At 38.2% G+C, this 13,100-nt stretch overlaps 1 protein-coding gene across 10 annotated transcripts in view; it reads left to right on the top strand.

The window, feature by feature from the left end:
* Positions 1 to 13,100, top strand: part of KIF21A (kinesin family member 21A) — an 82,921-nt gene that overhangs the window by 34,479 nt on the left and 35,342 nt on the right. For 6 of the 10 annotated variants that reach the window (XM_026868541.1, XM_026868540.1, XM_026868548.1 and 3 more), the window contains exons 8-14: positions 1,224 to 1,419; positions 2,231 to 2,420; positions 5,235 to 5,298; positions 6,080 to 6,283; positions 9,616 to 9,654; positions 12,088 to 12,172; positions 12,360 to 12,477. In XM_026868541.1, the coding sequence (XP_026724342.1) occupies positions 1,224 to 1,419; positions 2,231 to 2,420; positions 5,235 to 5,298; positions 6,080 to 6,283; positions 9,616 to 9,654; positions 12,088 to 12,172; positions 12,360 to 12,477 (896 nt within the window). The remainder of the gene's footprint in view (positions 1 to 1,223; positions 1,420 to 2,230; positions 2,421 to 5,234; positions 5,299 to 6,079; positions 6,284 to 9,615; positions 9,655 to 12,087; positions 12,173 to 12,359; positions 12,478 to 13,100) is intronic. The other 4 variants (XM_026868545.1, XM_026868544.1, XM_026868549.1 and 1 more) reach the window with 1 other exon arrangement.

Raw genomic sequence — 13,100 nt, 5'->3', positions numbered from 1 at the left:
GGGACACCACTCGTGACCGGCCGCCAACTGGATTTAACTCCGTTCACCATAACTCTCTGGGCCCGGCCATCCAGACAGTTTTTAACCCAGTGAAGTGTGCGATTGTCTAAACCTCAAGCAGTCATTTTTGCCAGGAGAATGCTGTGGGAAACGGTGTCAAAAGCCTTGCTAAAGTCAAGGTAAATTACATCCACAGCCTTTCCCTCATCCAATAAGCAGGTTGCCCTGTCATAGAAGGAGATCAGGTCTGTCAGGCAGAACCTGCCTTTCATAAACCCATGCTGACTGGGCCTGAGCATCTGGTTGTCCCTCATGTGTTGCATGATGGTGTTTAGGATGAGCTGCTCCAACATCTTCCCAGGCACTGAAGTTCCTCCATCTGCCTGTTGAAGGATAAAACCACTTTATTGGAATGAAAATTTTTTTTTGCCTTTTTTGTTTTTGTCCCACTGGTTCTTGCTGGTCTGTCTGCTCACTCTTTCATTTGGAGCAGGGAGTATATTCTCACCCTGCATATCCTGTGATGGGCTGGCTAGAGGGTATTATGGGAACCTGAAAGGAAAGTGGGTGTTCATAGCCCTCTTGGGCCTCCAGCTCAGGTCCTGCTGCTTCTTGTGGAAGTGCTTTAAGCAGTGGTGTTAAGAAACATTGAATAAATACTGTTATAGCCAGATGTACTAAGGGTATGTACTAGCTTTTCAGCTTCTGTTGGAGAACAAGAGATAATCTGCAGTAGAGAATTTGGGCAGTTTAGACTTTGGTACCTTGGGCAGTTATGCACATACATGGACCACTAAAATGAACATTCAGACAAGTTTCAGATTAAGCAGGTGGGCATGTCATGGATTAGAATCAGTCTTGACAGCTGCGTGATCCAAATCACTGTCTTAAAACTTCAGATTTATCTAAAATCTGTTCCTAAATCTCAGTTTATGTATGATTAGGCAAACTGAATATAATTTGAAAAACATATCTAAGAACACCAATTAATTGCTTTATAATTTTACATGTAGAACAATTTAGAAACTCTTAGGCTAGGGTGATACAAGATGTAACAGTGCGTAACTTTGTGATTGACAGTCTTCCACTGAGTTAGATTGAAGAATATTTTCACAAATGTTGTGAAGTCACTACTCTTGTTTCACTTCTACCTGAAGACCTGTTAGCTTCTCTCTACTCTTTTTGTTCTTGATGTATAACGCTGACCTGTTTCTGACTTCCAGTCAAACGCTCATGATAGCGTGTGTGAGCCCTTCAGATCGAGACTTCATGGAAACTTTGAACACACTAAAGTATGCCAATCGGGCACGGAACATCAAGAACAAGGTGATGGTTAATCAGGATAGGGCTAGCCAACAAATAAATGCTTTGCGCAGTGAGATTGCACGGCTACAGATGGAACTCATGGAATACAAAACAGTAAGTTTATCCTCTTAGGATTTCTTCTGCTTTAAAATGCTTAGAGTTTTACAGCTTTTTTTTTTTTTTTCCCTGTTGACTACTTCCACTTCACATGCTAAAAAAAATTTGAATACCAACCCTAACTTAAACAACACTTCTAATTCCAGTGATTGCCAGATGTTTTTAGAAAACTTAGATTGCATCCTCAGAGAAAAGATACCTCAATGACTGCTGATGATGTCAACAGATGCTGCATGTTATTTGCTTTTTGAAATGCAAAAATTGACCTTGTCATGCTCAGCAATGAGAAATAGTCACTTCCAAAGCAAAAATGACCACAATTTAGGATGATGCATAAATGTGTACAGTTACTGTCTATTGCTTTTAAAAACTTAGCTAAAAAAAGTGTTTCATAAATACATTTTAAATTATGTAAGGCAAATACTTATACAACACAATACCCATTTCTTCCTGAAATTTTAAACAAACATTTTCAGTAATAAATGTGATTGGCAAACTGTGTTCTCCTTTGTTATGCTTGAGATAGTATCCTGATTTGGTAAGGAAAGGTATTCTTATTTCTTAACCACTTCCAGAACTTGTGTTTCAGACTAAGATGGAATTACACAGGACCCAAATGCTAAGGTGTTGGCTAGACATCACTGTTTTGAAAACAATGGATAAATGGATAGTTTTAAACTTCTTGAGAGAAGATTATTTTGCTATGATTGTCTGGAATTTCAAGTAATCTGTGGATTGCCTTTGCTAAATTAATTTTTCATGTGTAGGTCAGCCTTTACTAGTAATAAAATGTATTTATTTTCTTAAGGGTAAAAGGATTATAGATGAAGAAGGTGTTGAAAGCATCAATGACATGTTTCATGAAAATGCAATGCTGCAAACAGAAAACAACAACCTGCGTGTTAGAATTAAAGCAATGCAAGAGACTATTGATGCACTGAGAGCAAGAATAACACAACTTATGAGTGATCAGGCCAACCAAGTGCTAGCCAGAGCAGGTATGCTGTGGGTGTATTGTGTGTAAACTGCTACAAAAGTTCATGAACTTATGTTCTTGCTTCATGGGTACCTTGGAATGAAATGATGCCTTTGTAACAGTAATATAGAACCTGTTTTGGCAGGGATAGGCCCCCATCTCATTCTTTCCTCTGTTTCTGGAGACTTCTTGTCATGGTTTGAGTGCAGAGGGCAACTGAGCACCATGCAGATGCTCAGTCATTCCTCGACAATGGGAAGAGGAGGATACAACAGAAGGCTCAGAGATCAAGATAAGGACAGGGATTGATGACTTGCCCATTATTGTCACAGGCAAAACACAGACTTGTTAGGGTAAGGAAGAGAACATCAATTTACTTCAAACACCATCACTACTTAACAAACAGTGTAGGACAGTGAGAAATATAACCTATATCTTAAAACACATTCCCCCACCTGTCCTCTTGTTCCTGCTTTCTCTACCTCCTTCTCCTGCGAGCAGTGCAGGGGGTAGGGAAGTGGGGTTGTGGTCAGTCCTGCTGCTCACTTCTCCTCAGAGGGAGGACTCTGCATTCTTCCTCTGCTTCAGCATGGGTCCCTCTGAGGGGAGACAGTCTTCCATGAGCTTTCTCTGACATTAGTCCCCATGGGCTGCAGCTCTTTCTGAGATGCTCCAGCATGGGTCCCTCCTGTTTGTTGCAGTCCTCCCAATGCTGAACTACAGCCTGGTGTCCTCCGTGGGCTTCGTGTGGGCATCTGCTCCACTATGGACCTCTATGGGCTGCAGGGGCACAGCCTGTCCTCTCACCATGGGCTGCAGGGGAGTCTCTGCTCCAGTGCACCTCCCTGCCATCTCCTTTCTTCTACAGATTTTGGTGTTTGCATCTGTCTCCCTCACAATTCCCCCTCCCAGGTTCCCCTTGTTAAATACGTTATCACAGAGTTTCAGCCACCACTGCTACTCAGCTTGGCCTTGGCCAGCGGTGGGTCTGTCTTGGAGCTGGGGGAGCTTTGGGAAGCTTCTCACAGGGGGCCACTGCTGTATCCCCCTTCCCTGCTACCGAAAAACCCTGCCACATACACAAACCCAACATATTCTACCTCTTGTCTCTGCAAGTAATATCATCACAATACTGAAACACAGTCTACACAATTTACCCCTTGTCTCTTCACCACAACTCTAACAAACTCCCATGATTATTCTGCTAATATGGTTCAGTCTGTGTTTTGCCCATTACATCTCCCAGTTGCTACCCTTGTCTCACATTCATCTTTCCCATGTTGAGTGCCACAAAGCACTGTCCTTGTTTGAGCCCAGAGGGCAACTGAGCACCGTACAGCTCTTTGCTCACTCCTTCCACCTTGGGAAGGGGAAGGAGGAAATACAACAAAAGACTCAGGGTTGAATTGAGGACAGGGAGGGATGACTCTCCCATTATGGTCATGGGCAAAAGGTAGACTTCCTTGGGGGAAGGAAAAAGAACATCAATTTACTTCAAAACCCAGCACCACTTAACAAAGTAGGCCAGTGAAAAGTATAATCACATTGTAAAACACCTTCCCCCACCCCTCTCTTCCTCCTGGGCTCAGCTTTGCTCCTGACTTCTCTACCTCCTTCTCCCTCCAGCAGTGCAGGGGAAAGGGAAGTGGGGGTTGTGGTCAGTCCTGCTGCTCATTCCTCTTCAAGGGAAGGACTCTTTGCAGTCTTCCTCTGCTCCAACATGGGGTTCCTCTCACAGGAGACAGTCCTCCACAAAATTTCTCTGACGTGAGTTCTTCCCATGGGCTGCAGCTCTTCCTGGACTGCTCCAGCTTGGGTCCCTTTTGATACGTTGCAGTCCTCCCAGCACTGAATTACAACAGCAGGGGCTTCCCTCAGTGTCATGGCCTTCTTTGGGCACAGCCACCTGCTCCAGTGTGGGGTCCTCCACGGGCTGCAAGTGGGCATCTGTTTCACCATGGACCTCTATGAGTGGCAGGGGACAGCCTGCCCTCTCCCCACGGGCTGCAGGGGAGTCTCTGCTCTGGTGCATCTCCCCCCTTCCTTTCTACCACTAACCTCGGTGTTTGCAGAAGTGTCTCCCTCACAACTCCAACTCCTCCTCCCAGGTTCCCCTTATTAAATACGTTATCACAGAGGCGCAGCCACCATCGCTAATTGGCTTGGCCAGAGGTGGGTCTGACTTGGAGCCAGGGGAGCTTTGAGAAGCTTCTCACAGGGGCCATCGCTGTAGGCCACCCCCACCACCCCCATCACAAACCCTGCCACACATACACAAACCCAACATGCTTCTATTCATAGAAATAGTTTAGTACACTGTTTTGGCCATTCATTTAGGACTATGAGCAACATGAAATATGGAATAATACCTTTGAATAGGAATTAGTTGTATGCTTAACTCTAAACGTATTTAAATATTTTGCTTTGGATGAGGACCTGGACACGGGTGGGTGAATCTTCGCTTGCTTTTCATCTCATAGAATAATCAACCAATTGACTTATCATGATGGCATTTTTCTTTTTGTGTGTTGTTTGTCAGGTTCCCTTTATTTATTGTACATGCATTGTTAAAGGTGCTAATATGGAAAACAGATTAAATAGAAAAACTTACTTGTAATAATCCTGATCATATGATACAGAGGAACAAAAAACTTAATGCAGATTAAAGAGTAAATACATTTTACAAATCAGATGAGATCTAAATGTGTAGCCCATATGACTGTTTCTCTTTGCTGGTACCTTCTGCCTAGGAGCTGTATTCAGATAGTTATACTGTTACTGCCCTTTCTCAACCTTTCTCTTCCCCCCACCCCTCCTTTCTCTCTGTCCTTCAAAGGAGAAGGAAATGAAGAAATTAGCAACATGATTCATAATTATATCAAGGAAATTGAAGATCTCAGGTATTTACATAATATGTATTTAAACTTTTTCTTTTTTTTTTTTTTTTTTTTTTTCAAACTAGAAGTGTTAGCAAGTAAATACTTAAGCTGTTTTCCTATGTGGGGATTACTTTAGGACTAGTGGTCCTTCAGCTTCTAAGACCATCTGGTGTTCCTCTTGGCCACAAAAATTACTAAAGATGAACCTGACAATAGAAATAAAAGTAAGATGTTGCCTAAATAATGATGATGATTTGATACTGTTACACAAAGCATAGCAAAACTTGGAATGATTGTTGTATAACTTTATAGTGTCTCATATAAGTGATAGTACTGAGAAATTACTTGTTAAAATTTAGAGTTTAAAAACCCCCAGCATCTGCTTTCTTTTTAAATTAAAAAAAAGTGTTAAATATGTTAGATATTTTTATTTTTCTGTTTTGTGGAAGTGTATCATGCAAAAAAAATATCTGGCCTATTCCCAGTTAGTGTTAAGAGCTTTTGTGTAGTTTTCATGTAATGTGTATATACATACAGCATATGCAGATATGTATTTATACAGACATTTATATTTATATGTATTATGTCTAGGGTATATGATAAGTATACAATATATTTAACTATTGTGTGAAATGGTCTCATCAAGGGATTTACTACACTTGTATTTTGTGAGACTTCACCTTTGTAGTTTCTTTTTAAACTGAAGGTAATGCATTGCAGTTACAGATGCTAAGGAATACACATCTCATGCATTAGCAATACTTGTGTTTTGTGATCTACAATTATTCTTTCTTTTTTTAAGAGCAAAATTATTAGAAAGTGAAGCAGTGAATGAAAATCTTCGACGCAACTTGTCAAGAGCTTCAACAAGAGCCACGTATTTTGGTGGACCATCAGCATTTTCTGCTTCTATGCTTTCTTCAGAGAAAGAAACAATGGAAATCCTAGATATAGCCAAGAAAGATCTAGAAAAGCTGAAAAAAAAAGAAAGGAAAAAGAAAAAGAGGTGGTGTATGAATTATAATGCTATTTGTTTTCTCTTTATTAGTGGAGAGGCGTATTTTTTTTAACCACTGAGACTTTAAAATTAATTTATTTTTGCTGTGTGGGTTTGGATCCTATACGACTGTTCTTTCAAACCCTTTTACATATTGAAGTTATAGGCATTTTTCTTTTGCATCTTTTCTTCAGTGAAGTATGTAATATTTGTAGTACGAATGTCTCTGTTGTAATTATTTTCTTCTACATAATTATGCACAATGGTAAAAGCACAGGTGCTCTCCATAAATTTTGATATTCAAATTTTTTTTTTTTAAATGCATCTGAAATTAAACAGAAGTTTTCAAAACCCCAATTATAAACTTTTCTCTACTGTATGTCAAAACTGAAACAGCTTTCTGAAGAAATATCTGGGAATTCTTTGGTAGTTCTTGGAATGGCTTATTTTGTTTTATCTTCTGCTTTTATGGATGTTTTTAATTTGAGGTTTCCTAATTCTCTGCAACATCATGCTTTGCTGGTTTTTGCTGTTCAACTTCTCATCTACTAAAATGCTCATAGACATTGATATAAATGCCTGTTCAGACAGCAGTTAGTAAAGGAAGGATTTGCTTGTTTACTCTAAGGCTTTGATTCCATTAGGGATCTTTCCCTTTTCCTTGAAATTTTCCACACTTGTATTACTTCCACACACTAATATATTACTTTTTAAACTTTACTTTTTACCTTCAAATTACTTCTACAAGTTAAAATTAAAGCAGTGTAAAAGCCTGAAATATAGTTGAAGTATAAAGTGGATTTGAGTTAATGATACCTGCAATACTATAAATCCAGTCACCACCCAAATGACTGATACTTAGAGACTAGATTCTTCCTTTGTGTATAATTTTTCAGGAAACTTTTATACTTTTATGGTGATTTTGATAGATTTTATGTCTCGTGTTTGTGGGAACTTGAGGGGAGGATGGAAGTATTAAATGAAATCAGCAGAATATTCTGACCTCTCTTCAGCCAAACACTTCAATATGTTCCTTAACTAATTACATTTTAAAATCAAACATGCAGTTAAATACATGGTTAGATAGAGCCCCAATTGTTAGGTTGAGACCTGAGTATTAGGTAGCAAACAGGACTGTGACCAGAAAACAGATAAATGTCACCATATAGATATATTGAATAATATCTCTTATTATAGGAGATGATCACTTAAAAGAAACATTTAGAAGTTTTACCCCATGTACCGTAGGGTTGTTTGTTGGGGGGGGTGTGTGTGTGTGTTTCCTTCTTTTTTTTTTCTTCTTTTTTTTTTTTTTCCTGAAAGAAGCTTCTGTGTCCAATCACACTTGCTCAGACCAGGACAATAATCTTGTGAATAGGATAGCCAAGTGGTCTGATCCAGAAGTAAGGACTACTACTATTTTTAAAATCAATTTTCTATTCTAGCATTATAGAATTAGTGAACCATAGAAAAATTTAAGTTGTAAGAGACCTCTTGATGGTCCAGCCTCCAGCTTAAAGCAGGTCTTGTGTTCTATAGAATGGGATTATACTCTTCAAAGTGCTGGTAAGGTTTGAATCTGTCTACTGGGCCATCTGCAGACTGCTTTGTAATAAATATTTATAAATTTCTGAGGTACATATGTTGGGAGAAGCTAAGAAATGTTAGAATTTAGGGATTATGCGTATAGCCTGTCATACTTGTTTCCTGCATAGTGCTTCTATCTAATTAATGACATGCAAAGTCCATGTACAGGATATATCACTGTGAATTTCAGGAATTGTTAATGGTTATGCTAATGTATTGCAGAGGGACAATTTACCCTGCAGTTTGGTAGGGATTCTTTGCTCTACTTCTGTCTTCTACAGGCATTTAGCTGCTTTTACTGTACTATTTCTTTTTGGGGTTGCTGTTCTTTTAAAATTGTCTAACTAGTGTTTTGCTATTGAAATGGGATCAGTAAGCCTAGTTACTATTTCTGCCCCATCTGCTACTCTCTTGATCTGTTTTTTTCCTGGTTATGGGTCAGTACTATAAAAGATGCATAATTTTAAGTATATGCAATTTATCTAAATTGTTGTGAGCTAGTCTGAAGATCTAAGAGCCAGTTTCTGAATGAGCAGCAGGTATGTACTGCTATATATCTTTAGCCTTTAATAGAGTTAATTGAAAACAGTTTACATGGCAGTAATGCTGTGGCTACTGCAATACTGAAAAGCTTGACTGGAGTGTCTCATGGTGTGACCTACTCACCAGAAGCCCCAGAGCAAACCTCCCATGCCCCTTTCAATTGTTAGTCAGCCTTACATACCTGGTAACCTTTTTTGACTGTTGTCTTTTGGCTTCCCTAACCTTTTATTAAACTAAATGAAGTAAAATTACATGGGATTAGCTCCTACCTGTACTGAAGGAAGATGGTATAAGGTGAAAAGGTAGCAAAAGCTCTTGCTCCAAATTTAGTCATAACGGCAACATGAGGAATTTCAGTAGTTGTTGAAATTTAAGTCACCTCTACACTTATATAAGTCATGCAGACATTTCTTTACTTGATACATCCACATTTGTTCAAAAGGGAAAAGTACAAGTAAAACTACTAACACTTTGTCCATCTCATTGCTTCTGATGCGTATTTTTTGTTAATTTATTAAAAAATAACAAGCAATCATTGGCATGTACTTTTTGAATCCCAGAAAAATAAACTGCAATATCCTGTTTTTTATTTAAAAATAAACAAGACCCCAACACAAAAGATAAATGCAGTTTTAAAGATTTCTATATGAATTATATTCAGAATATATGGTTTGGAATATTAGTACTAAAATTTTCTCATTACCATTTTATATTACAATGCATTATCAGCATATATAAAACTAGTGCTTTGTTTTTTCCTGATATATTCCTGAGCTATATAACTTTGTTCAATGGCAGTACTTCTTGCAATTTTCAGTGTTTTATCTGCCAATTTTAAGTGGCAAAAGAGGAGAAAGCTTTTTCTAGAGCCAAGAGATTTTTTTAATCATATTAGAAATAGTTCTCAAAGTGAAATATATTGTCTATATCTAAAACTCCTTCCTTAGTGTAACTTGAATTTACAATTGTTGACAGTGACAGATTAGTTAACCTACAAATGCTGCTTCTTTGTTTTCTATTTACTTTCCAACTGTGCAAAATGTATTGCCTTTTTACTACTTGTTGTCTCTTGATGGTATCTTTTAAAATTTCATTTTAAACTCCACAAGCTCATATATCATTTTTTTACCTTCTTATCACTTTTGCTTTTCACTGTCTGGTTTGTCCTTCATTGGCTTGGCCTTCCAATACTGTACCTCGTGCTTTTGAAGGCTACAGAAACTTGAGGAAAGCAGTCAAGAAGAAAGAAGGTTGGAATATTTCCCAGGTTTTTAATTAACTGTCATTTCAATTAACTGGTTGTCATACATGAAAAGAAGTTGGGCAGATTCATAGGTACTTCAAGAGTAGTTATTAATTTGGCTTTTCAAAATTCTTTCCTGTGTTTTGACTTTCAACAAGTGTTTTAACTGGAAGAAACCTGTTGTGGAATTGATTTTGACTCTGGGATTGCACAGTGTTGAGCAAGCATTTGTGGGCAGGTGGTGACTTTGGGAATCGCTACAGAGTTCAAGTAGATTTCTTTTTTGGCCTGTATATAATGAAAGGCAGGAAGGAGACGCAGTAGTTCATATGGTATAAAATGTATAGCAGACAGTATACGACAATAATCATTTTTGCATGTGAGATCAAGTAGGTCTTGGACCTTCACACCTCAGTTAAGTCTGCTTCTTTTATTTTTGAAAGCATGTGACTGAAGCCTTGACCATTTGTTCCATTCAGTTTCAGCCAAAGCAGTAAATAAAAGTAATTAGTCATAGAGAGCAGTTGAGGGCTCTAAAAGGAGAAATATAGTGTCATTGAAATTGCAAGTAATGGAGCTTTTCTTTTTCAGTTGTCTAATTTGATCCAAAAACCCCCCACTGAATTCATGCACATTATGTGAATCTTCAGATCAGTAGCACACAAATTAAGCAGTACAGTTCTGCCTGGGAGACCTGCTGGCTCTCCTTCCTTCTGTCTCTCCCCTTTATTAGGCAGAACAAAAATTCTCTGTAGCAGTGAGCTCCGTGCTGTGTGCAGGCAGAAGGGAAACTGGGGATTTGCCTCAGTTTGTGTGAAGATTGCAGCTGAGAGCTATTATCATTTAAGTTTATTGACCAACATAAACCAGAACATGTTGTGGGCTGAGTGAGATGAGAATTTGTGAAAATGAGATTGCGTGGCTTGGTGTTTCGTATTTAGCATTTTCTTTGTTTGTACAAATCTGGTTAGGCTTTTTGCTTCCAGCTTCCTTGGGTACTGCGTGGATTCAGAAAGTTCAAGCAAAAGCTTTCTGCCTCACACATGGTCAGCTGTAGCTGGATTTGGTTTCACTGGTGATGAGTGGGGCAGAAGAAATCAGTTAGTGCTGAACAGCTTAGAAAATAGTATAACAAAAAATCACGTGTTCACAGAAGCACTGTATTACTTAACTGTCACTCTTCAGAGTAGAGCTCTGTTTTAAAGGTGGCTTTTAGGTGTTACTTGACAAATTAGTGTCTCAAATCTACTGAACTTTTCTTGTTGCTACACTGAGTGTTGGATTTACTAAGAGTTAGACCTCGAGTCTGAGCTCCTTTTGGTGCCGGTGGAGGAAGATGTGCATTTCTAGTTACCCTGCCTGAGCAGTGGCTGCACATAACTTGCCAAACTTTTATGCAGCTGAAGTTAGGTTAGGTGGATTCCACATTATGCAATCCTAACCTCATTTTTTTTCACTACACCCTATGGTGTCTAGTCCTCTTCTATCATGATTTCTCACCTATTGGGGATGGTTTGGGTTTGCGCATGTAGCACTAGAGGCACTGACATTTGACCTGTGACAATTTGCAGAGTGCCATTGACTTCTGAAATGTACATGTGATGTCCAAATGTGCACTTAAAAACATTAAAACTCATCCAAATGGATAATATACAAAACCTTTAAAACAAACCCCAAAAAACTCTGCTGCAAATTGTGTAAGCTATCACTACAGTTCAGATTGCCAAGAGAGGAAAAAATATAGATACTTGACATTGAAAGAAGTTTTGAATCATAGTCTGAAAAACAAAAGCATGGAAATATACTAAAATGTAATCTTAATAATTGTGAAAAGTTTCTTTTTGCAATTGCCAGTCCTTTTGCCAAAATTCAGTATTTCTTGACTCTTTCTGTTTTTGTGTCAATGCCTATTTTGAACATTCCCTTGATGTCAAAGTAGAGAACTCATCAAAAGAGTAGTTACAGTATGATAAATTAGGATATTGTTTAAGGATTATACATAAATTTTCAGATGATTGTAAGCACAGTAAGCTCTGTTATAGCTTGAGTGTAGTAATACCTGTAATGTATGTTGTACCTGCACATAATGTTCTTTGTTTTGTAAAAGCTACTCTGGGTACACTGCAACTTCCATGCAAAATGAATACTGCTGTAGTATATGGAGATGTGTATTCTGATTGTCCCGGTTGTGCAATATGCCCTAAAACAATGTCCTAATCATTAATATTATTTTGCAAGTTAAGATTAAGAGTAATTAAGCATTACATTTTATCTGTGAGAGTTTGGAAGTTGTGTTCTACCCATGCCCAACACATGTGCCTTTGCCTAACTACACTTTGGTTTTCATCTTTATTTGGAATTACAACTTACTGGTTTGGGGGATGGGAAGTATATACCGTTTTACTTTGTGAACATTTTGTGTCTATGCCTCTTCTGCTAGTGTTAAAGAGGATAACACAGATAACGAGCAGGAGAAGAGAGATGAAAAAGGCTCTTCGGAGAGAGAGAATAATGAATTGGAAGTAGTAAGTATTTAGAAGTGTTTGGTTTACTTGTTCGTTGTTCATTTAAAGATTTACTTGTTCATTTAAAGATTTACAAGGTTATGTAAAGGAAATTAGAATTGGTCAGGTGAATACTTTGCAGTGATAGTCACAAGCGACTGGGGGATGGAAAGGTGTGGGTGTGCTTCAATATCTTTTTATTTTGTAGGAGGAAGTTCAGGAAGTAAGTGATCATGAGGATGAAGAAGAGGAAGATGATGAAGATGAAGATGACATGGAAGTTGTTGAAAGCTCAGATGAATCAGATTCTGACTCTGATGAAAAAGGTGATGTTAGTGCAATATTCTGTAAAATTTTACAAATGCTGTCTGTCATTCCTCAGGTTTTGGTAGGCAAGAAAGTGTGTTGTCAGCCATAATTATTTGTGGATTGTATGTGCAGTGAATTATCTTTTTTTGGTTATGATGCTAAAACATGTAATAGATATCAGATCAAGTGTAATGACTTTAAAATTAATTAAAGGCCATCATATATTTGATAGCTCATTTTTTTCCTTGGTTAGAATATCCAAAAGTGTAAGCTTTAAATACTGGGTTATTTTTATTTCTCAGGACTAATCACCAAGGTGATAGCTCCTATTCAGCTGATTTAGAAATGGGTAGAATTTAATTTTGAAAGGCTTAAAGTCCATCAGCCTTCCATATTTTCCCGTGGCATGAAAGTTAGGACTGCTAGAGTTAGGGACAGCATCACCAGCAATTCTCTCATATGAGCTGGACCAAATGGGCAAACCAAGTCTGCTGGTTCCTTCTTGTCTGAGAGTCACACAAACAGTAGCAGGAGTTGCAGAACCTGAAAAAATAATCCTCAGCTGACTTTTTTATTCTGGAGCACACAATCTTAAGCCAAAAAAAGACCTACTTGACAAAAAAAAAATTAATTAAACATG

This window comes from Athene cunicularia, assembly GCF_003259725.1.
Source record: "Athene cunicularia isolate RWA chromosome 1 unlocalized genomic scaffold, athCun1 chr1_part2, whole genome shotgun sequence".
In the NCBI taxonomy this organism is placed as follows: Eukaryota; Metazoa; Chordata; class Aves; order Strigiformes; family Strigidae; genus Athene; species Athene cunicularia.
This window is presented reverse-complemented; position numbering and strand designations above follow the sequence as displayed.